Source organism: Salmo trutta, chromosome 33, assembly GCF_901001165.1.
Source record: "Salmo trutta chromosome 33, fSalTru1.1, whole genome shotgun sequence".
Lineage (NCBI taxonomy): Eukaryota > Metazoa > Chordata > Actinopteri > Salmoniformes > Salmonidae > Salmo > Salmo trutta.
Window position 1 is genome coordinate 26,175,024 of NC_042989.1, and position 23,481 is coordinate 26,198,504.

General features: G+C 46.5%; 1 protein-coding gene across 1 annotated transcript in view; it reads left to right on the forward strand.

The window, feature by feature from the left end:
* Positions 1–18,412, forward strand: part of LOC115172096 (AT-rich interactive domain-containing protein 1B) — an 84,082-nt gene extending 65,670 nt beyond the window's left edge. Inside the window, exons 10-18 of the mRNA XM_029729280.1 lie at positions 95–305; positions 9,785–9,929; positions 12,030–12,208; positions 13,142–13,268; positions 13,346–13,465; positions 13,554–13,629; positions 13,777–14,800; positions 14,934–15,064; positions 15,276–18,412. Of these exons, the coding sequence (XP_029585140.1) occupies positions 95–305; positions 9,785–9,929; positions 12,030–12,208; positions 13,142–13,268; positions 13,346–13,465; positions 13,554–13,629; positions 13,777–14,800; positions 14,934–15,064; positions 15,276–17,228 (3,966 nt within the window). The 3' untranslated portion in view covers positions 17,229–18,412. The remainder of the gene's footprint in view (positions 1–94; positions 306–9,784; positions 9,930–12,029; positions 12,209–13,141; positions 13,269–13,345; positions 13,466–13,553; positions 13,630–13,776; positions 14,801–14,933; positions 15,065–15,275) is intronic.
* Positions 18,413–23,481: the final 5,069 nt, after the last annotated feature.

Genomic DNA, 23,481 nt, shown 5'->3' on the forward strand with positions numbered 1-23,481 from the left:
CATACAGTGGACTAACATGCCATTGTATTAATGCTTTCCTGTCTCCCTTCCCATCCTTCCTCTCCTCCATACATCCTCTCCCCTCCCCTCAAAGGTGAACAAGAACAAGAAGTGGCGTGAGCTGTCCACCAATCTGAGTGTTGGTACCTCCAGTAGCTCAGCCAGCTGTCTGAAGAAGCAGTACATCCAGTACCTGTTTGCCTATGAGTGTAAGGTGGAGCGAGGAGAGGACCAGCCGGCCGACAGCAACACTGGGACTGGGGGGGACAACAGGAAGCAGGCCAAGGCGCAGCCGCCCTCTCCTGGTAAAGACCGACACTGACACTGATGATGATGATGATTGTGATGATGATGGTGGCGATGATAGTAATGATTTTACATTGTATCAGGTGAAACTGTACTGTATGCTGACTTCAATGCACCAGCAAGATAGTCTTACTAGATGGGAGAACGTGTGCCGTTTCTCGGACTGGTATGGTGTCTTGGAATAGCATTTTGAACAACATTAAAAACAAGCAAGTTACAACACCTCTAAGCAGAGATATGGCTTGATGTGATTACCGTGTTAAAAATGTTAAGTCATGTAATTCTGGGTTATGCTGCTATGCTATTTATAAGACAAAGTTTGTGATTTGCATGTTGTCCCTGACACTGTGTTTCTAAGCACAATTACGGTGCCCAGCTAAGGAGAGAGAGCTGGAGCGTGAAGGTCACATCTCTAATTCAGAGTGGTGATGAGAAGAGTGACCTACCCTGCTTTTTAAATAGAACACCAACACCTCAGCTGCCTGAGTCACACCAGATTGCTTTTACTAAAGGGCTGGAGAGGAGTACCTACCTTCAGCACACACACACACACACACACACACACACACACACACACACACACACACACACACACACACACACACACACACACACACACACACACACACACACACCTGCATCCCAGCCTCTTAGACTCTTGATGGAGACATAACCTTCTGATATGAATATTTACCTTCATTTTGAGCCAGGTCAGTGCATCTATTTACTGGAACATACACTAAAATAGAATATACTGTAAGCTGAAACAGAATTAAATATGTGCACATTTAAGAACCAGAGCAGTCGTTATTACCTCCACTTACAGTAGATGACATTGTGCTGTGTGATTGATTGAAGAGGAGAGAGAAACATGTCCGCACTGTGCTCTTAACACAGGAAAGACCTCATGTTGGCCCGATCTGTCTATCTGTCTATCTATCTCTAACACCTACTAACTATCCCGCTATCTATCCAGCCATCCATCCTGCTCCCAGGTGCCTGCCTGGCTGCCTGCTTCACTGACCATGTCTGTGTATAGCTGACAGCTAGGTGATGATGTCACAGAGTAGAGAAAGCTGTTGAGCAGCAAAGAGGAGTTGTTGGGAGGGAGGAGTCAGAGGAGGGGAGGGGGATCCCCCTGAGATTGATTCATGAGGATGGAATAATGAATATTAACAACGCTGACCTCCAGTCAACCTCTATTCACTCTCACACACACCTGTGAGCCAGCGCTTTCTGTCTTATGTCATCAACCTTTCCACTCACACACCTGTGAGCCAGCGCTTTCTGTCTTATGTCATCAACCTTTCCACTCACACACCTGTGAGCCAGCGCTTTCTGTCTTGTCATCAACCTTTCCACTCACACACCTGTGAGCCAGCGCTTTCTGTCTTATGTCATCAACCTTTCCACTCACACACCTGTGAGCCAGCGCTTTCTGTCTTATGTCATCAACCTTTCCACTCACACACCTGTGAGCCAGCGCTTTCTGTCTTATGTCATCAACCTTTCCACTCACACACCTGTGAGCCAGCGCTTTCTGTCTTATGTCATCAACCTTTCCACTCACACACCTGTGAGCCAGCGCTTTCTGTCTTATGTCATAAACCTTTCCACTCACACACCTGTGAGCCAGCGCTTTCTGTCTTATGTCATCAACCTTTCCACTCACACACCTGTGAGCCAGCGCTTTCTGTCTTATGTCATCAACCTTTACACTCACACACCTGTGAGCCAGCGCTTTCTGTCTTATGTCATCAACCTTTCCACTCACACACCTGTGAGCCAGCGCTTTCTGTCTTATGTCATCAACCTTTCCACTCACACACCTGTGAGCCAGCGCTTTCTGTCTTATGTCATCAACCTTTACACTCACACACCTGTGAGCCAGCGCTTTCTGTCTTATGTCATCAACCTTTCCACTCACACACCTGTGAGCCAGCGCTTTCTGTCTTGTCATCAACCTTTCCACTCACACACCTGTGAGCCAGCGCTTTCTGTCTTATGTCATCAACCTTTACACTCACACACCTGTGAGCCAGCGCTTTCTGTCTTGTCATCAACCTTTCCACTCACACACCTGTGAGCCAGCGCTTTCTGTCTTATGTCATCAACCTTTCCACTCACACACCTGTGAGCCAGCGCTTTCTGTCTTATGTCATCAACCTTTCCACTCACACACCTGTGAGCCAGCGCTTTCTGTCTTATGTCATCAACCTTTCCACTCACACACCTGTGAGCCAGCGCTTTCTGTCTTATGTCATCAACCTTTCCACTCACACACCTGTGAGCCAGCGCTTTCTGTCTTATGTCATCAACCTTTCCACTCACACACCTGTGAGCCAGCGCTTTCTGTCTTATGTCATCAACCTTTCCACTCACACACCTGTGAGCCAGCGCTTTCTGTCTTGTCATCAACCTTTACACTCACACACCTGTGAGCCAGCGCTTTCTGTCTTGTCATCAACCTTTCCACTCACACACCTGTGAGCCAGCGCTTTCTGTCTTATGTCATCAACCTTTCCACTCACACACCTGTGAGCCAGCGCTTTCTGTCTTATGTCATCAACCTTTACACTCACACACCTGTGAGCCAGCGCTTTCTGTCTTATGTCATCAACCTTTCCACTCACACACCTGTGAGCCAGCGCTTTCTGTCTTATGTCATCAACCTTTACACTCACACACCTGTGAGCCAGCGCTTTCTGTCTTGTCATCAACCTTTACACTCACACACCTGTGAGCCAGCGCTTTCTGTCTTGTCATCAACCTTTCCACTCACACACCTGTGAGCCAGCGCTTTCTGTCTTATGTCATCAACCTTTCCACTCACACACCTGTGAGCCAGCGCTTTCTGTCTTGTCATCAACCTTTCCACTCACACACCTGTGAGCCAGCGCTTTCTGTCTTATGTCATCAACCTTTACACTCACACACCTGTGAGCCAGCGCTTTCTGTCTTGTCATCAACCTTTCCACTCACACACCTGTGAGCCAGCGCTTTCTGTCTTATGTCATCAACCTTTCCACTCACACACCTGTGAGCCAGCGCTTTCTGTCTTATGTCATCAACCTTTCCACTCACACACCTGTGAGCCAGCGCTTTCTGTCTTATGTCATCAACCTTTACACTCACACACCTGTGAGCCAGCGCTTTCTGTCTTGTCATCAACCTTTCCACTCACACACCTGTGAGCCAGCGCTTTCTGTCTTGTCATCAACCTTTCCACTCACACACCTGTGAGCCAGCGCTTTCTGTCTTATGTCATCAACCTTTACACTCACACACCTGTGAGCCAGCGCTTTCTGTCTTGTCATCAACCTTTCCACTCACACACCTGTGAGCCAGCGCTTTTTGTCTTATGTCATCAACCTTTCCACTCACACACCTGTGAGCCAGCGCTTTCTGTCTTATGTCATCAACCTTTCCACTCACACACCTGTGAGCCAGCGCTTTCTGTCTTGTCATCAACCTTTCCACTCACACACCTGTGAGCCAGCGCTTTCTGTCTTATGTCATCAACCTTTCCACTCACACACCTGTGAGCCAGCGCTTTCTGTCTTATGTCATCAACCTTTACACTCACACACCTGTGAGCCAGCGCTTTCTGTCTTGTCATCAACCTTTCCACTCACACACCTGTGAGCCAGCGCTTTCTGTCTTATGTCATCAACCTTTCCACTCACACACCTGTGAGCCAGCGCTTTCTGTCTTATGTCATCAACCTTTCCACTCACACACCTGTGAGCCAGCGCTTTCTGTCTTATGTCATCAACCTTTCCACTCACACACCTGTGAGCCAGCGCTTTCTGTCTTGTCATCAACCTTTCCACTCACACACACCTCTCTCTCTTCCTCTCGCTCCCTCATTTCTCTCTCTCTCTGAACGTAGAATAAAGGGCACTTGGGTTCACGCTGTGTAAATGTCCCCTCCCTCCCTCCTAGTGTTGCCTGCCTGTCTACCTGTCTTTCTGCCTGCCTCCTTCCCAGTGTTGTCTGTCTGCCTGCCTGTATGCCTATCTGTATCCCTGTCTGTCTGTCTGCCTGCCTGTCTGCCTTACTTTCTGTCTGCCTCCCTCCCAGTGTTGTCTGTCTGCTTGCCTGTCTGTTTATATGCTTGTCTGTCTGTATGTCTGTATGCCTGTATGCCTGTTTCAAATCAAATCAAATGTATTTATAAAGCCATTTTTACATCGGCAGATGTCACAAAGTGAAACCCAGCCTAAAACTCCAAACAGCATGTCTGTCTGCCTGCCTATTTGTAGGTCTGCCTGCCTGCCTATTTGTCTGCCTGTCTGCCTGCGGCATCTGAGGGATAGGAATGCTCTTAACCTCCAGTAACCACTGGATCCATTGTTTACTTTCTGAGTTGCTTGGCTATGGAGCAGAGGAGATATCCTGGAGAGAGGAGAATCCCAAAGACCACCCCATGCCCTCTCCTTTTCTCCCCCTCTGTCCCTCACTCCCTCTCTCCCAGCCCCACTGAAAGCATCAGTCTCTCTCCCTCTCTTTCTCTCTCTCTCCCTCTCTCTCTCTGGGAGGCAGGTAGCCTATAGGTTAAGAGCGCTGGACCAGTAACCGAAGGTTCAAATCCGTGACCCGGCAAAGTTGAAAAATCTGCAGTTCTGCCCTTGAGCAAAGAAGTTAACCCCCGACAACAACTGCTCCCATCCCTCAGATGCAGCAGGCAGACAAATAGGCAGGCAGGCAGAAAAATAGGCGGACAGACAGACAAATAGGCAGGCAGGCAGGCAGGCAGGCAGACAGACAAATAGGCAGGCAGATAGACATGCTGTTTGGAGTTTTAGGCTGGGTTTCTGTATAGCACTATGTGACATCTGCTGATGTAAAAATGGCTTTATAAATACATTTGATTTGATATGAAACAGGCATACAGACATGATGACGTGGATTAAGGCAGCCCCCCAGACCTCTCTGAGTCAGAGGGGTTGGGTTGAATGCAGAAGACACATTTTGGTTGAATGCAGTCAGTTGTGCAACTGACTAGGTATCCCCTTTCCCTCCCTCCCTCCCTCCCTCCCTCCCTCCCTCCCTCCCTCTACCCTCTAACTGTTGTGGCGGCAGGGGGTATTGTTGAATAATTCAGAAGTAGTATGAATTTTTTAAGCCATTCTTTATTCCTGTTAGAGGCGTGCGGTGCAGAGAAAGGCCATGAAGGCTGTTTCAGAGGAGCTGTTACACTAAACGCTCATTCACATATCCAGCATCTCTTATCTTCTAAAACTAGCCATCATGTTTTCCTTCATTCCTACTTCATACATGCCTTTTTCCTCTTTCGCTTTGTATGGTCTTCATGTGTAATGCTGCGTGGCATTACATAGTTTCCTGTGTTGTTACAGACCTTCAATAATTTAATATTCCTATGCGCTGAAAAATTCATAGCCATGGCATCATATGCATCATATGGTATGATACTAGCTTCATATCATTCTAGCTACCTTACCCCTGAGTGAAGTGTAGCATGGCCGGGTCTCTGGTACAGTAGTCTGTTACTCTCTCTGATATACTATAGGGAGTGCACAATACAGTATAGCACAGTACAGCCTGCATGTGGGTGAGCCTCACCCTTACAGACACCCTCCCCCTTCGTGTTTTAACTACAGTTGTGCCCTCAGGCATAACCTCCACATGAACCCCTCACTGAGTTCACCCTGCCAAAAATGGAAAACGATCTTCAAAAAGCTGCAAAATAAAACTCTCCACAGCGACTGCGGCAAGTTTGGCGCTCTCCAATAAGCTATTCCCACAGAGAGGCCTTCTCTTCCTCCTGTTTCCCTCTCTTCCTCCTCCTCCCCCCCTTCTTCTTCTCTTCCTCCTCTTCTCCCGCTCCTTCTTAGCAGTCCCTGCATTCCCCCTCTACTCTCGGCAGGCAGGTGCTGAGGCTCGTGTTAACGTGTGGTGGTTAGTGAGCAGGGTTGGGGTGTATTGGATTACATGTGATAAAGTAAGGGATTACAAAAAATGGTAACTGTAATCTGTTACGTTACCAGCAAAAATATTGTAATCAGATGACAGACACTTTTGAAAAACTATATGATTACTTCAAGGATTACTTTTAAATTTGTAAAGGATGTTTGTGAAAAAAAATCTTTGACACTTCTCTGTTTTCTTAATAACATTCAAATCAGTATTGAAAAAAGGCGCAAGTGTAAGTTTGTACCACCTAGGCATTTCTGACCACAAGTCAGAGACCACTATGATGACACACCAAATGTGTTTGATGGATCGCGGGAAAAGAGCAGGAATAGGCTTTTATATGCTACAGTCTTCCAATGGTGAGACTGCTGTCGGCATCAAAAGATTATCCAACTTGAATAAACGCTTGGAGGCAAGGCTGAGAGCAGTGGGGTAGTTTACGGTGATACGGATATCACTTATTATTAATATCTACATAGCACATTGATGTGAATCACACTGCTGCTCTCTCATTTAGCTATTTGCACCTTACGGATTATGGTTGTTGTGGATGGCTGTTCACAACTCTAAATGTGTATTTGAACCCAATAATGGTTGAATTCAAGAAGTTTAAGCTGCCTATCAATCATTGTTTTTGAAACCAACGGACAGCCAGTGAAAAATGCACTCTTGCAACAGCTGCATAATGCGGATCCCACCCTATGGAATAAAAGTGGGACTAATTCATGCTGATAAATAATAATACTCCATAGACCTAATGGACACATGCTCAAACTTGCTCACTTTTGATAGACTTAAAGGGGCAATCTGTAGTTGGTACATACATTTTTGGACTTATAAATTATAGATATTAATGTAAAGATATAATTTTATCGTAGTATTATATGCAGTAGAAAGCGATGGGTTAGAAGAAGCCTACACAACCAAACCATAAAGTAAAATTGAACATCCATATCTGGCCAGCTATGTACTGTAAACTTTAACATTGATTTATCCTGCAATAGATGTCGTTCAATTGGTAACATAGATTTGTGTCTTCTTCTAATGCCTCTTAAGGGGAAAGTAATCTAAAAGTAACTGAATGTAATCAAATTATGTTACTCAGTTTGGGTAAGCCAAAAGTTATGTTACTGATTACAATTTTGGACAGGTAACTAGCAACTGTAATGGAATACATTTAGAAAGTAACCTACCCAACCCTGTTAGTGAGATAGGCCCCAGCGGGCCTTCTGATAGGCTAAAAGATTTGGGGCCTCACATACAGTGCCTTCGGAAAGTATTCAGACCGCCTGACTTTTTCCACATTTTGTTACGTTTTAAATCCTCAGCAATCTACACACAACACTCCATAATGACAAAGCAAAAACAGAAAAACCTTATTTACACCCTTTGCTATGAGACTCGAAATTGAGCTCAGGGGAATCCTGTTTCCGTTGATCATCCTTTTTTTTGTAACCAATTGATAGTTACAGTCTTGTCCCATCGCTGCAACTCCCCCATGGACTCGCGAGAGGTGAAGTTCGAGACGTCATGCGTCCTCCGAAACACGACCCTGCCAAACCGCACTGCTTCTTGGCACACTGCTCACTGAACCCAGCCACACCAATATGTTGGAGGAAACACCGTCCAGCTGGCAACCGATGTCAGGTTGCAGGAGCCCAGCCCGCTACAGGGACTTGCCAAAGCGCAATGGGACAAGGAAATCCTGGCTGGCCAAACACTGGGACAATTGTGCGCCGCATAGGTCTCCCGGTCACGGCCGGCTGTGACACAGCCTGGGATTGAACCCGGGTCTGTAGTGAGGCCTTAGACCGCTGCGCCTCCATTGATCATCCTTGAGATGTTTCTACAACTTGAGGTCCAGCTGTGGTAAATTATATTGATTGGACATGATTTGGAAAGGCATACACCTGTCTATATAAGGTCCCACAGTTGACAGAGCATGTCAGAGCAAAAACAAAGCCATGAGGTCGAAGGATTGTGTTGAGGCACAGATCTGGGGAAAGGTACCAAGAAGCATTGAAGGTCCCCAAGAACACAGTGGCCTCCATCATTCTTAAATGGAAGAAGTTTGAAATCACCAATATTCTTCCTAGAGCTGGCCGCCTGGCCAAACTGAGCTATCGAGGGAGAAGGGCCTTGGTCAGGGAGGTGACCAAGAACCCGATGGTCACTCTGACAGAGCTCTAGAGTTCCTCTGTGGAGATGGGAGAACCTTCCTGAAGGACAACCATCTCTGTAGCACTCCACCAATCAGACCTTTATGTTAGAGTGGCCAGACAGAAGACACTCCTCAGTAAAAGGCACATGACAGCCCGCTTGGAATTTGTCAAAAGGCACTTAAAGACTCTCAGACCAGGAAAACAAGATTCTCTGGTCTCATGAAACTAAGATTGAACTCTTTGGCCTGAATGCCAAGCGTCACGTCTGGAGGAAACCTGGCACCATCCCTACGGTGAAGCATGTTGGTGGCAGCATCATACTGTGGGGGTGTTTTTCAGCGGCAGGGACTGGGAGACTAGTCAGGATCGAGGGAAAGATGAACACAGCAAAGTACAGAGAGATCCGGAGTGGCTTCGGGACAAGCCAGGAGTGGCTTCGGGACAAGTTTCTGAATGTTCTTGACTGGCCCAGCTATAGCCCAGACTAGAACATCTCTGGAGAGACCTGAAAATAGCTGTGCAGCAACGCTCCCCATCCAACCTAACAGAGCTTGAGAGGATCTGCACAGAGGAATGGGAGAAACTCCCCAAGTACAGGTGTGCCAAGCTTGTAGCGTCATACCCAAGAAGACTCGAGGCTGTAATTGCTGCCAAATGTGCTTCAACAAAGTACTGAGTAAAGGGTCTGAATTCTTATGTAAATGCGATATTTCTATTTTGTATTTTTTATAAATTAGCAAACATTTCTAAAAACCTGTTTTTGCTTTGCCATTATGGGGTTTTGTGTGTAGACTGACGGGGGGAAAAACAATTTAATACATTTTAGAATAAGGCTGTAACCAAACAAAATGTGGAAAAAGTCAAGGTGTCTGAATACTTTCCGAAGGCATTGTATGTCACCCCTGTCCTTGGCCATGGTGGTGGCATGGTTGTTACATTTACATAAGGGAAATGCTGGAAACAGGGAATTTCAGGGTCATATGAAATTACTAAGAGGTTTTGGCCTGGGAACCCCCTCTCAACCCCCTAACCCCCGCTCCTCAGCTCCCCCCACGCTAAATCTGCCTGGTCGCTATACACTAAATAAGACATTTCCTATTCATTTATAACCAACTGTGTATTCTATCTCTCTCTCAAATTTTCTCTCTTTCCATGTATCTCTCTCTCCTCTCTCCATTTCTCTCTCTCAATTTCTCTCTCTCTCAAATTTGTCTTACAGGCTGCTACACATGAGCACAGTGGTGCATGACAACTGAGGGTTGAATGTTTATTTACTGTAGGGTTTTAACCCAATAAAGGTAATTTAAAAATGTTCCCCCTCTCTGCTTCCCCCGCTATCTCTCTCTTTCTCTCCCTTTATCTTTTGTGCTTTTTAACAGCTAACTCAGGGTCCCTCCAGGGCCCCCAGACCCCACAGTCATCAGGCAGCAGCTCCATGGCAGAGATGTCAGGTGACCTGAAGCCTCCCACCCCAGCCACCACCCCCCAGGGACAGGGACAGGTCACCCCCATCCCAGCCAGCAGGTATACCATGATCCCCTCTCATTCAAGCACTCTCACTGCTGAGAGTGTATGTGACTGTGTTTGTATGTATACATAACATATATATCCTCTTTACCTCAGTATCACTGTACGTACAGTGCCTTCAGAAAGTATTCAGACCCCTTGACTTTTTCCATATTTTGTTAGGTTACAGCTTTATTTTGAAAATAATTACATAGTTTTTTTCCTCATCAATCTACACACAATACTCCATAATGATAAGCAAAAACAGGTTTTTCAAAAGTTTTGCTAATTTATGAAAAAAAAACGGAAATATCACATTTACATAAGTATTCAGACCCTTTACTCAGTACTTTGTTAAAGCACCTTTGTCAGCGATTAAAGCCTTGAGTCTTCTTGGGTATGACGCTATAAGCTTGGCACACCTGTATTTGGCGAGTTTCTCCCATTCTTCTCAGCAGATCTTCTCAAGCTCTGTCATTTTGGATGGGGAGGGTGACCGCACAGCTATTTTCAGGTCTTCCAAGAGATGTTCGATCAGGTTCAAGTCGAGGCTCTGGCTGGGCCACTCAAGGACATTCAGAGACTTGTCCTGAAGCCACTCCTGCGTTGTCTTGGCTGTGTGCTTAGGGTTGTCCTGTTGGAAGGTGAAGTCTGAGGTCCTGAGCGCTCTGGAGCAGGTTTTTATCAAGGATCTCTCTGTTCTTTGCTCCATTCATCTTTGCATCGATCCTGAGTAGTTTCCTAGTCCCTGCCGCTGAAAAACATCCCCACAGTATGATGCTGCCACCACTATGCTTCATCGTAGGGATGGTGCCAGGTTTCCTCCAGACGTGACGCTTGGCATTCAGGCCAAAGAGTTCAATCTTGGTTTCATCAGACCAGAGAATCTTGCTTCTCATGGTCTGAGAGTCTTTAGGTGCCTTTTGGCAAACTCCAAGTATACCTTTTACTGTGGAGTGGCTTCCGTCTGGCCACTCTAACATAAAGGTCTGATTGGTGGAGTGCTGCAGAGATGGTAGTCCTTTTTGGAAGGTTCTCCCATCTCCACAGAGGAACTCTAGAGCTCTGTCAGAGTTACCATCGGGTTATTGGGTACAAGGCCCTTCTCCACCGGTTGCTCAGTTTGGCCGGGCGGCCAGCTCTAGGAAGAGTCTTGGTGGTTCCACACTTCTTCCATTTAAGAATGTGTTCTTGGGGAACTTCAATGCTGTAGAAATGTTTTGGTACCCTTCCCAGATCTGTGCCTCGACACAATCCTGTCTCGGAGCTCTACGGACAATTCCTTTGACCTCATGGCTTGGTTTTTGCTCTGATATGCACTGTCAACTGTGGGACCATATTTAGACAGTTGTGTGCCTTTCCAAATCATGTCCAATCAATTTAATTTACCACAGGTGGACTCCAAGTTGTAGAAACATCTCAAGGATGATCAATGGAAACAGGATGCACCTGAGCACAATTTCGAGTCTCATAACAAAGGGTCTGAATACTTATGTAAATAAGGTATTTATGTTTTTTATGTTTAATAAATGTTCACTTTTTTTTTTTTTTTAACTGTTTTTGCTTTGTCATTATGGGGTATTGTGTGCAGATTGCTGAGGAGTTTTTGTTATTTAATCAATTTTAGAATAAAGCTGTAACGTAACAATGTGGAAAAAGTCAATGGGTCTGAATACTTTCCGAAGCACTGTATATTAAAGTGTCTAGATCAGGTGTGTCAAACATACGGCCCACGGGCCGGATCTGGGCAACGAGGGTGTCCAATCTGGCCCGCAGGTGGTTTGAGTAAAAAAAAAATATAGAGAATTATGTGAACTGTGGGGGAAACAAACTCAATATTCTATAAATTGATTAAAACCTAATGAAAACTGTGTAGAAATGATAAAGGACCTTTATTCATACAGTTTCTTGACCATGTCCAGCTCGCTAATAATCACCCAAACTAAATTCCAAGAACAATGGACTATTTTAAGCAAATTTTGACAACAAGGAAATATAGCACCTTTTCAATGTGGCCCTACGGACCTCGTTGAAGACCGAATGCGCCCCCCGGGGAAAAATGAATGTGACAGCCCTGGTCTAGATCCTCACCTTTTACCCCTCTCCCTCTATCTCTAGGAGCAGTGTTGTGAGTGTGCAGGACCCGTTCTCTGAGGTGAGCGACCCGGCCTTCCAGAAGCGTAACTCTCTCCCCCTGGGGGGCTCTGGGGGTGTGTACCAGCAAGGGGTCAACATGCCCCCTAACATGATGATGAGGATGCAGTACGAGAAGGACCCCTTCATTGGCATGAGAAAGGGTGAGTAGACCAGGAACCCAGGCACTGGCACAGACTTACCACCATACAGTACATAGCAATAAGCTGATGAGTTGTACAAACATGGCAAATGCAGAGCGTAGTCCTACTGCGACTTTCTCAGAACTTTTTAATAACATCACGCCAGACTAAATTGCATGTGACAACAATATATATATATTTTTTAAACATTCTTGTAATGTTTTACAGGAACTTACAACTAGAAGTCCAGCAGTGCGATGGGCACTTTGTGTCCTCTACTAGGGTTGTTAGTTGTCTGTCTGAGCACCGTGCCGGGCAGGCTGGCAGGCTGGCAGGCAGGCAGGCTGGCAGGCAGGCAGGCAGGCTGGCAGGCAGGCAGGCAGGCAGGCAGGCAGGCAGGCAGGCAGGCTGGCAGGCAGGCAGGCAGGCAGGCAGGCTGGCAGGCAGGCAGGCAGGCAGGCAGGCTGGCAGGCAGACAGGCAGGTTGGCTGGTGGTTTACAGAGTGGGACAGATACCTGTCTTTTACTGGTATGACTGGAACGTCAAAGTCAAAGGCACTTTGCATGTATTAGTCACACTGATGTCATTGTATGTCTCTCGTCCTAGCTTCATCTTTCCATTTTCCCTTTTTTACCTATGCTGTTTTTTTCCCGTCTTTTGGGCAACACCTGATTTGACCGACTGTTCATTTGGATTGGTTCACCTCTGAGAGCAGAGGATGATTGGAGTTTGGATGCTGGGTTCTGAGAAATGTTGTCTCTGAGTGAATAACATAGCTGGGTTTTCATCACAGGACATTGCAGGATCTCCTGATCATGCTGAAAGATATTATTATTAGTAGGAGACTAGTGCCACCTAGTGAATAAAGCATTACATCAACAACACTAGAAATATAAACTGTGTTTCCAGCATACTGTCCATTCATACTGTGTTCCTCTGGTCATTCTCCACAGTGGCAGGAGGGGAGCCCTACATGCCAGGCCAGATGTCCAGTGGTGGCATACAGGATATGTATGGCAGGTCTACATCAGGCATGGGCCAGCGCTCCCAGTACCCATATGGACCAGGCTACGACAGGAGGTAAGCAGTTTAGAAACCAATTCTGCATTGTTTACATGTATTCATGCAAACTAAAGGCTTGACTGTCTGTCTTCCAGACCAGACCATCTAATGGGGATGGAGGGGAGCATGGGCCCCCCCGGGAACCAGAGCAACATGGGACCTTCCAACAGCGAGGGCAGCATTTACTCTCCCAACAGATACCCCTCCCAGCAGAGGTGAGGAGCACCACCATCCACCATAATAGTGTTTGTGTTGAAACTTCCTTTCTGTTCATCAGCGACTAATTGATTTCCTCCTCTGCAGACACGAAGGCTACGCGCAGCAGTACCCTGGCATGTCATATGGAATGCACCCCTCAGGGATGTACCCTCAACAACAGGTGAGAGACTGACACACTAAGGAGCTCATTGAGCAGGCCTCGTGATGCAGGCACAGCAGAGTTTAGTTTAATGATTGGTTTAGTATTGAATGTTATTGGAATAAAATAATCACCTTGGAATCTTTTGCTTCTCCACATGGATACAAGCGCCCCATGGAGGGCATGTACGGGTCCCCAGGCAAGAGACATGAGGGGGAGATGTACGGGTCCCCAGGCAAGAGACATGAGGGGGAGATGTACGGGTCCCCAGGCAAGAGACATGAGGGGGAGATGTACGGCCCCCCAGCAAAGAGACATGAGGGGGAGATGTACGGCCCCCCAGCAAAGAGACATGAGGGGGAGATGTATGGCCCTCCAGCAAAGAGACATGAGGGGGAGATGTATGGCCCTCCAGCAAAGAGACATGAGGGGGAGATGTATGGCCCTCCAGCAAAGAGACATGAGGGGGAGATGTATGCCATGCAGTATAGGGGCCAGCAGCCTGACATGTACAACCACTACACCACTGGTTACTCTGGACCTGAGAGGAGGCCCATGCAGGGCCAGTTCCCCTACCCTTCCCCCTATAGCCGAGAGCGCATGCAGGCCTCTGGCCAGGGGCAGCACCCCCAGCACCCCCAGATGATGTCCGGGGGGCCACCCTCTAACAACGGAGTGGAAGGACCCCAGGGGCCCAACATGTGGCCCTCCAGGACAGACATGGGTTATCCCTACTCTAACAGACAGGGGGCACCCTCCCAGGTACCGCCGTACGGTCCTATGGGGAGAGGAGATGATTTGGAGGGCCGACCCATCCAGGATGGTCAGTGGCTTGGGCACGGAGGCCATCGCCAGTCATCCTACATGTCAGGTGGTATGACCCCCATGTCCTCCCGCCAGCCCCCCTCTGCATACCAGACCTCCCCCTCCATGGCCAACCACCTGCCCCGAGCCCCCAGCCCCGGATCCTTCCAGCGCTCCATGGAGGCACGCATGTCCCCCAACAAAGCTGTCTTTATGGGCTCCATGAAGATGCCAGGCAAACCAGGGATGCCCATGCCAGGGCAGGGTAATGGGCACCAAGGCCAAGTCGCACCTAACCTGCTGAGAGATCTCAACTACCCTCTAGGATCTGTAGAGGCCACCATGCCCGTTTTCAAGCCACGTCGCAAAATTACCTCAAAAGACACTGGTAAGAGATCTTTCTAATGTATTTCTAATGTCCTGTAAAGTCAAACTAGCACTGGGATTATGGTGATCATCTTGATATCTGTGACAGGTATTAATTACAAACCTTTCTCCTCTAACCCCTGTGTTCTCCACAGGAACCCCAGAGGCGTGGCGAGTGATGATGTCTCTGAAGTCAGGTCTGCTGGGTGAGAGTACGTGGGCCCTGGACACCATCAACATCCTGCTGTATGATGACAGATCTGTGGCCTCCTTCACTCTCACACAGGTAACTGGAGACACTCTGCACACTCTTCTCTTACTATCGTTCTTAACCATACCGGGATTGAGTCTTGATGTCACTCTGAAATTATTTACATTTAGTCATGCTTGACAGTTCTCCACCCCAACACAAAGCAACACATCTTTATCAGAATACGCTGTAGATAATAAGGGACGCTAAAGTGCCCTAATGCCATGTGTTATTTTGTTGTCTGCAGTTGCCTGGCTTCCTGGAGCTGATAGTGGAGTACTTCAGACGCTGTGTGATGGAGATATTTGGCATCCTGGAGGAGTATGAGATAGGGACCATCGGCCAGAAGACCCTCCTTGGGGCTGAAGCCTGTGACCAGGGGGAGGAGCTGACCTCTGAACCTGAGATGGACTGTGAGGCCAGCCAACCAGAGCCTGAGCAGGAGCCGGAGGTGGAGACGGGGGTGACGGAGAAGGGGGAAGTAGAAAAGCGGGAAGAGAAACCTGTTGACATCACAGAGAAAATGACAGCGGAAGTGATGTCACCCCCCAGTGCAACGGAACCAGCCCCTGAGGGAACAAAGGAGGAATCTGAAGCCGAGATTAAGGTAAAGAAGGAAGAGGGGGAGAAAGAAGAGGAGGGCGAGAAAGAAGAGGAGGGGGAGAAAGAAGAGGATGGGGAGAAAGAAAAGGGGAAAGAGAAAGAGGAGAGTGAAAAGCCAACTGAGAGTAAGGAAGCCTCAGCTGAAAGTAAGGAAGACTCTCCTTATCAGGCTCCTTCAGAGCACGAGCCAAGGCCACAACAGGCCAGCAAGTACGACAAATTCCCCGTCAAGATCCTGCACAAAGAGGACCTGATTGAGGATATGACAGAGCAGCTGGGTCACGTGACAGAGTTCACTAGCGGACTGCTCCACTGGCAGGCAGGCGGGGGTGATTCCACCGCCCACATCCAGGCCCACTTTGAGCGCAGGGGAGAGCACCCTGACAGGATGGAGGGAGAGAGAGAGGAATGTGCCAGTCTCAATAAAGAACAGGACACAGAGGTGGGAAAGCAGACAGAGAAGGGTATCACTGCCACCATCGATGATATACTGTGTGCCCGGTTAGGGGCTTTGTCAGAGGGTCACTCTACCCACTCTGCCCCCACCTACCCCTTCAGGCTGCACCAGGGAGGGGGCCACCAGCACATCACCTTGCTAGAGGACGAGCCCCGCTGTCTGGACGAGGCTCCCCTCTCCACGTCCTCTCCCTGGCAGGACTCCCTGGCCAAACGCTGCCTCTGTGTGTCCAACATCATCCGCAGCCTCTCCTTCATCCCTGGGAACGACTCAGACATGTCCCGTCACCCAGGCCTGGTGCTTATCCTGGGCAGACTGCTGTTGCTACAGCACCAGCACCCAGAGAGGAAGAGGACGCCACCTAGCTACCAGAGAGAGGAGGTGCAGGAGCGGGGCCTGGCCTGCAGTAAGGACGAGTGGTGGTGGAACTGTCTCGCTACACTCAGGGAGAACACCTTGGTCACTCTGGCTAACATCTCTGGCCAGCTGGACCTGTCCCTCTACCCTGAGACCATCTGCCTGCCCATCCTGAACGGCCTGCTCCACTGGATGGTGTGTCCCTCTGCCGAGGCCCAGGACCCCTTCCCCTCGGCCGCCCCCCACTCGCCCCTCACCCCCCAGAGACTGGTGCTGGAGTGCCTTTGCAAGCTGAGCATTCAGGACAACAACGTGGACCTGCTGCTGGCCACGCCACCCTTCAGCCGCCAGGAGAAGCTGTACGCCACCCTGGTGCGTTACGTGGGCCAGCGTAAGAACCAGGTGTACCGCGAGATGGCCGTGGCCACCCTATCCAACCTGGCTCAAGGAGACTCTACAGCAGCACGCGCCATCGCCATACAGAAGAATAGTGTGGGTAACCTGATGGGCTTCCTGGAGGACGGAGTGAGCATGGCCCAGTACCAGCAGAACCCCCACAGCATGCTGCACATGGCCCACCACCCCCCCATGGAGCCCCCCAGCATTAACATGATGTGTCGGGCTGCCAAAGCTCTGCTGGCTATGGCCAAGGTGGAGGAGAACAGGCCAGAGTTTGTCCTGTATGAGGGACGAATCCTGGACATCTCCATCTCCTCTGTACTCAACCAGGGGGTGGCCAGCATCATATGTGAAGTACTTTTTCAGTTTGTAAAGAAATTATGACAGCAGGATAGACGGACCTGAGCCAAGAGACAGACAGAGAGACGATGAGAGGAGCACGTTATTCTGTGGTTTTATATTTTTATTTCAATGAAATGGAAGAACTTTTTTTTTATATATAAATATATATATAGCTCCTCTGCCCCATTAACGCTTTGGTTTTGGGATTTGAAAGATGATTTTAATACAGATATTTAATACCTGCTGTTGTTTAAGTGTATATTGTTTGAATACTTATTTTTCCTTTGTTTTCTTTTGTTTAACCAAAGCTGGTGCCAGATTTTGGAGAGGATTCTTTCATTTCATTTTTCTCTTTTGAAATGTTTTGGAATTGTATAAATGTTCAAATCTGTATTGACCGTATGTGGTTTGTTTTGTTTACAAAGATCATATTTATTTAAATTGTGAAAAATATTGTAGATAAAACTTAACTTGCCAAACTTTCAGAAAAAGAGAACACTGATTTTAAACAAACATGTAAACGTTTCCATTGCTGGAGAAAATGTGCAATAGGCCTAGTGCAAGTTGTCTGTTCATGGCACTTGCAATATGTAATTTTGACCATGGGTAGGCAGTGTTGCATCAGCCAATTAGAAAAAATTGAAAAGATTGTCCTCATTTTAACAGTGTCAAATGTTTGACTTGCTTCATTGTTGTCAATCATTGCTACTACATCTGGGAGTCAACTTTCACAAAAGAACAGTATCTTAAGCACTTGTGTTGCATTTGTTTTATTTCCTTTTTAACTCAAGTTGGCGCTATGTACTGTATATAGACTGTTGTACATTGGAAACACCTTCACTTTCTTTGAGTTTTGGTTGACTCTACATTCACTATCAAAAAAAGTTTCTGATTATTACAACTACTTTTTATTATTGGTGAGCTTTGTTATTGTTATTATACATATTTTGTTATTGGGGTCAGATATTTGAACCTGGAGGTTGTGTAGGTCTCTGTATGTATAACGTCCCTCTACGCATTGTACTATAGCTTCAAGCTGATCAAAACAATATTTGGTGATCAAATGTGAAAGTGCCAGGGTCAGGGATAACTAGCTGAGGTTACAGAACTTGTGAATATATTTATTTTATTGTATGTCCTCCATTCATGTAAATGGGTATATTTTTGAGCCAAGACAATGTAGTTCAAAAATAAACCTCAGAAAAGAACCCACAACACACACAAGATATGACAACTCATTGTAAATCTGCCTTTTTTCTTCTGACTCATTGACTGTCTTTGACTTGGTATACATATTTATACTCTATGTTCCAGCATGTTATGAATAAAATGTACATGGACTATTTGAGAGCTTGGGACTGTAGCGTTCTATCTGCAAAAAGAGCGCACACCGGTGACTGTAACTGTGCTGCTAGCAACAATTTAATTACGCTTTTTTGCCAACGTTTAGTGACACCGGCCCTATTCAACGGGTGTTCGTAAATTCGTCAGTTATTCTGTGCTCTGGCACACTGAAATTGGAGTAGATAGCCAGAGTGAATTTACAAACACACCCTGTATAGGTAGAGAACATTGAACAGAACAAAATGTTGATCAAATTGGAGATAGAACTTTATAGTCCCAAGCTCTCATATTGTTAAAGGCCCAATGCAGCCATTTTTATCTCAATATCAAATCATTTCTGGGTAACATTTAAGTACCTTACTCTGATTGTTTTCAATTAAAATGGTCAAAATAAACAAAAATAGCTTCTTAGCAAAGAGCAATTTCTCAAGCAAGAATTTAGCTAGGACTGTCTGGAGGTGGTTTGAGTGTGGAGAGGAAAACTGAAAACTACCTGTAATTGGCAGAGAGGTTTGGAACTATCTCTCTTATTGGTCTATTAATTAATTAACCACCTGGTGATTTCACCAGGCAGGCCAAAACTCCATCTCACCAAAACAGTCTGAAATTTGAGGCAGTCTTTTCAAACAGTTCTTACACTTAAAGGGCATTAAGTGGAGTGTGCGGAGGAGAAGGGTGGCATGGTTAAAAACCAGGCAGGCTGCAACGTTCTGGATAAATTGCGGGGGTTTGATGGCACAAGTGGGGAGCCCAGCTAAAAGCGAGTTGCAGTAGTCCAGGCGGGACAGGACAAGTGTCTGAATTAGGACCTGCACCGCTTCCTGTGTGAGGTAGGGTCTTACTCTATGGATGTTGTAAAGCATGAACCTGCAGGAGCGGGTCACTCTTTTGCTATTTGCCGAGAACGACAGGGTGTTGTCCAGGGTCGCGCCAAGGTTCCTTGCACTCTGGGTGACACTGTGGAGTTATCAACCGTGATGTAGAGGTCTTTGAGCGGGCAGGCCTTCCCCAGGAGGAAGAGCAGTTCCGTCTTGTCGAGGTTGAGCTTGAGGTGGTGGGCCGACATTCAAGTTGAATATCTTCCAGGCACGCAGAGATGCGTGTCACCACCTGGGTGTCAGAAGGGGGGGAAGGAGAAAAGTAGTTGAGTGTCATCCGCATAGCAATGACAGGAGAGACCATGTGAGATTATGATGGGGCCGAGTGACTCGGTGTATAGAGAGAAGAGGAGAGGGCCTAGAACCGAGCCCTGGGGGACAACAGTAGTGAGAGTAAGGGGTGCAGACACAGATCCTCTCCACGTCACCTGGTAGGAGTGGCCTTCCAGGTAGGATGCAATCCAAGAGTGTGCATAGTCATCATGGACAACTTTAGCATTTTAGCTAATTAGCAACTTTTCAACTACTTACTACTTTTTAGCTACTTTTCAACAACTTAGCATGTTAGCTAACCCTAACCTTAGGCTTAACCCCTTTAGCCTAACTCTTAAACTTAACCCTAACCCCTAGCCCAGCTAACGTTAGCCAGCTAGCTAACATTAGCCACCTAGCTAGAATTTGTAACATATCATACATTTTGCAAAATCATAATATATAATACACATTTTTATTTGTAACATATCATACGAAATGGGTGATGGACATCCACTAATTAATGCATACTATGCGAAATGTAACATATCATACTACTGTAAATGGAGTGTCTCGGATTTACGTACAGAATAATGCGAAATGCACTGAGACCAGGTTGCATTTTCCTGACCTGAACACTCACCAACCACAATCACAATCATGATGAAATTGGATGAAATTACATGGTGCTGACTGCTCTATGTGATTTAGGCCACGTTCTCTGTATATGCAGCATGCCCCCTCTACCTAGAGTGAATGAGGACAAGACTCTTGACTTCACCTCAATCATTCCTTGTCCACAACATCACTGATAAGTGTGGGGGTCAGGTAAGCAAAACTGCCTGTACTTTGGAGTTGATCAGTATGATAGAGCATCAATCGGACAGAGAAAAAACTGTTTTTCAAGCTTACCCTCTGTGGCTATTTATTGCTCAAATAAAGCACTTAGATCTTTCCCAGGATTGTAATTTGGCCTCTGGATGATAGTTGATGATCTTATTTTGAACTGCCTTAAGAAAACCATAACAGTTACTGACATGGATGGGCTCATTAGATGTCATCATCTCATTTCAGGTTTGATTTTAAAGGGACGATTATAAGGCTTCTTATGCAGAGCCAAACTCGGGAAGCAGATAAGAACCCACAGTATATATTTTTTCATAATAGTGCCTGTGAGGTACTTCGTATACCTAAAACGTCCTTCCTTACAATTCTCAAACTACTGTACCTGTCCTTTGGCAGTCTGTGTTGGTTGTTTGTAAGCAGACTGTCATGTTCGAATGGAATACTATGATTCAGAGCACCACTTAAGATACCTTAGTTCAGAATGTAGAACATGGCACAGATTGTGTCAGAATGTGGGTAGTTGTACTGTAAATGTATTGGATTTTAGCGTTGGTGGCTGATTTTTACTCAGGGCCCACCACCACAGCAGTAGGCCTCCCACACAGCGCTGCTTCTGAGTGGCTGAGTCATAGCTCTGACAGCAAGGCTGGAAGTGGTGCCAGAGCTGCTGCTGGCCTGGCTGGCTCCCTCCCACCAGCCTCCCACAAGCCTCCCAGCAGCCTCCCAGCAGCCTTCCACCAGCCTCCCAGCAGCCTCCCAGCAGCCTCCCGCCAGCCTCCCACCAGCTTCCCAACAGCCTCCCAGCAGCCTCCCGCCAGCCTCCCAGCAGCCTCCCACCAGCCTTCCAGCAGCCTCCCAGCAGCCTCCCGCCAGCCTCCCGCCAGCCTCCCAGCAGCCTCGCACCAGCCTCCAACCATCCTCCCAGCAGCCTCCCGCCTCTCACCAATACTGGAGGTGAGTGAAAGAGTGTTCTGACAATTTCAACATAACACAACATTGTGTGCGTGTGTGTGTGTGTGTGTGTGCGTGCGTGTGCGTGTGTGAGAGCGTTTGCATGTGTAGTTTTTGAATATCTTTTGGGGGAAATCAGTCTGTAAAAATGGGGATTCTTTGTATATTTCAGGATTTCCCAAACTCGGTCTTCGGACCCCAAGGAGTGCATATTTAGTTTTTTGCCCTAGCACTACACAGCTGATTCAAATAATCAACTAATCATCAAACTTTGATCATTTGAATTAGCTGTGTAGCGTTAGGGCAAAAAACGAAATATGCACCCCTTGGGGTCCGAAGACCGAGTTTGAGAATGCATACAACAGCTTTATCCACTATGTCAGCCTCATTATACTGTATATATGTTTCATATGATGTAATCCACTAGTATGAAAGTGTTTTGGATTATAACATCCAAATGCTGTTTGATTGGAAATGTGTTTCATGGCAATACCTCCTGAGACTGCTGATCAATCTATATGTACAGTAAATGTTACAACTACCTTCAGAAAGTATTCACATCCCTAGACATTTTCCACATTTTGTTGTGTTACAGACTGAATTTTAAATAGATTACATTTAGATGTTGTGTCACTGGCCTACACACACAATACCCCATAATGTCAAAGTGGAAATGCTGAAATGAAATGTCTGGAGTCAATAGGTATTCAAGCCCTTTATTATGGCAAGCCTAAATAAGTTCAGGAATAAAAATTTGCTTAACAACTCATATAATAAGTTGCAATAATAGTGTTTAACATGATTTTTGAATGACTACCTCATCGCTGTACCCCACACATACAATTATCAGTTGAGCAGTGAATTTCAAACACAGATTAAACCACAAAGACCAGGGAGGTTTTCCAATGCCTCGCAAAGAAGGGCACCTATTGGTAGATAAAAGAAAGCAGACATTGAATATCCATTTGAGCATGGTGAAGTTATTAATTACACTTTGGATGGTGTATCAATAGACCCAGTCACTACAAAGATACTGGTGTTCTTCCTAACTCAGTTGCCGGAGAGGAAGGAAACCGCTCAGGGATTTCTCCATGAGGCCAATAGTGAAACAGTTACATACTTTAATGGCTGTGATAGGAGAAAACTGAGGATGGATCAACAACATTGTAGTTAATAAATTAGCTAACATTTCTAAAAACATGCTTTCACTTTGTTATTATGTGTAGACAGGTGAGAAAAAACAATTTAATTCATTTTGAATTCAGGCTGTAACACAATAAAATGTGAAATAAGTCAACGGTTATGAATACTTTCTGAAGGCACTATATCCACATTTTACTATGAACATAAAATTGTATTTCCAATGTATTGTATATGAAAAAACCTGTGGAGATGTCTTTAAAGTCATGAAGAATGATGTATAGGCTATGTGCACCACTACTCTGAGAGTCTAATGAGCAGATTGAGCTCCTTTTCCAATCTCATTTCTACTCAATATTGGAAAGTAGTGATCTAAGCCCACTCAGGTTCTCATACAGTACATGAAAAACAACTTCCTGTGCTCTCTCTGAGTCTATTTCTCACCGCTGAGAGACCTGTTGATAATATGTATGTATGCCCAATGACTCAGACAGGGAGTTCTCTAAGCCTGCCTGTGAAAGAGGAGCATTGACTGAACAAGGACATGTTTGTAGGACAGTGGGAGTGATTGAGTGAATCAAGCTGGAAGCCAGAGGCATTGTTCAGACTTGGAGATGTGTAGGAGGGCTGTGAGAGTGATCGAGTGAATCAAGCTGGAAGCCAGAGGGGTTGTTCAGACTAGGAGATGTTAAGGATGGCTGTGGTGTGTAGGTGGTATGGGGGAGTGAAGAACCCAGAAAAATGACATGACCTTGACCAAAGCAGGACCTCAGGAACTTGCAGCATCACATGACGAGGCTGGCATTAGAGGGCATGTCTGTATGACAGCTGGTTTGGACTACCTTATGGGTACACAAATATGACTGTAACGTGTGTGCTGGGAG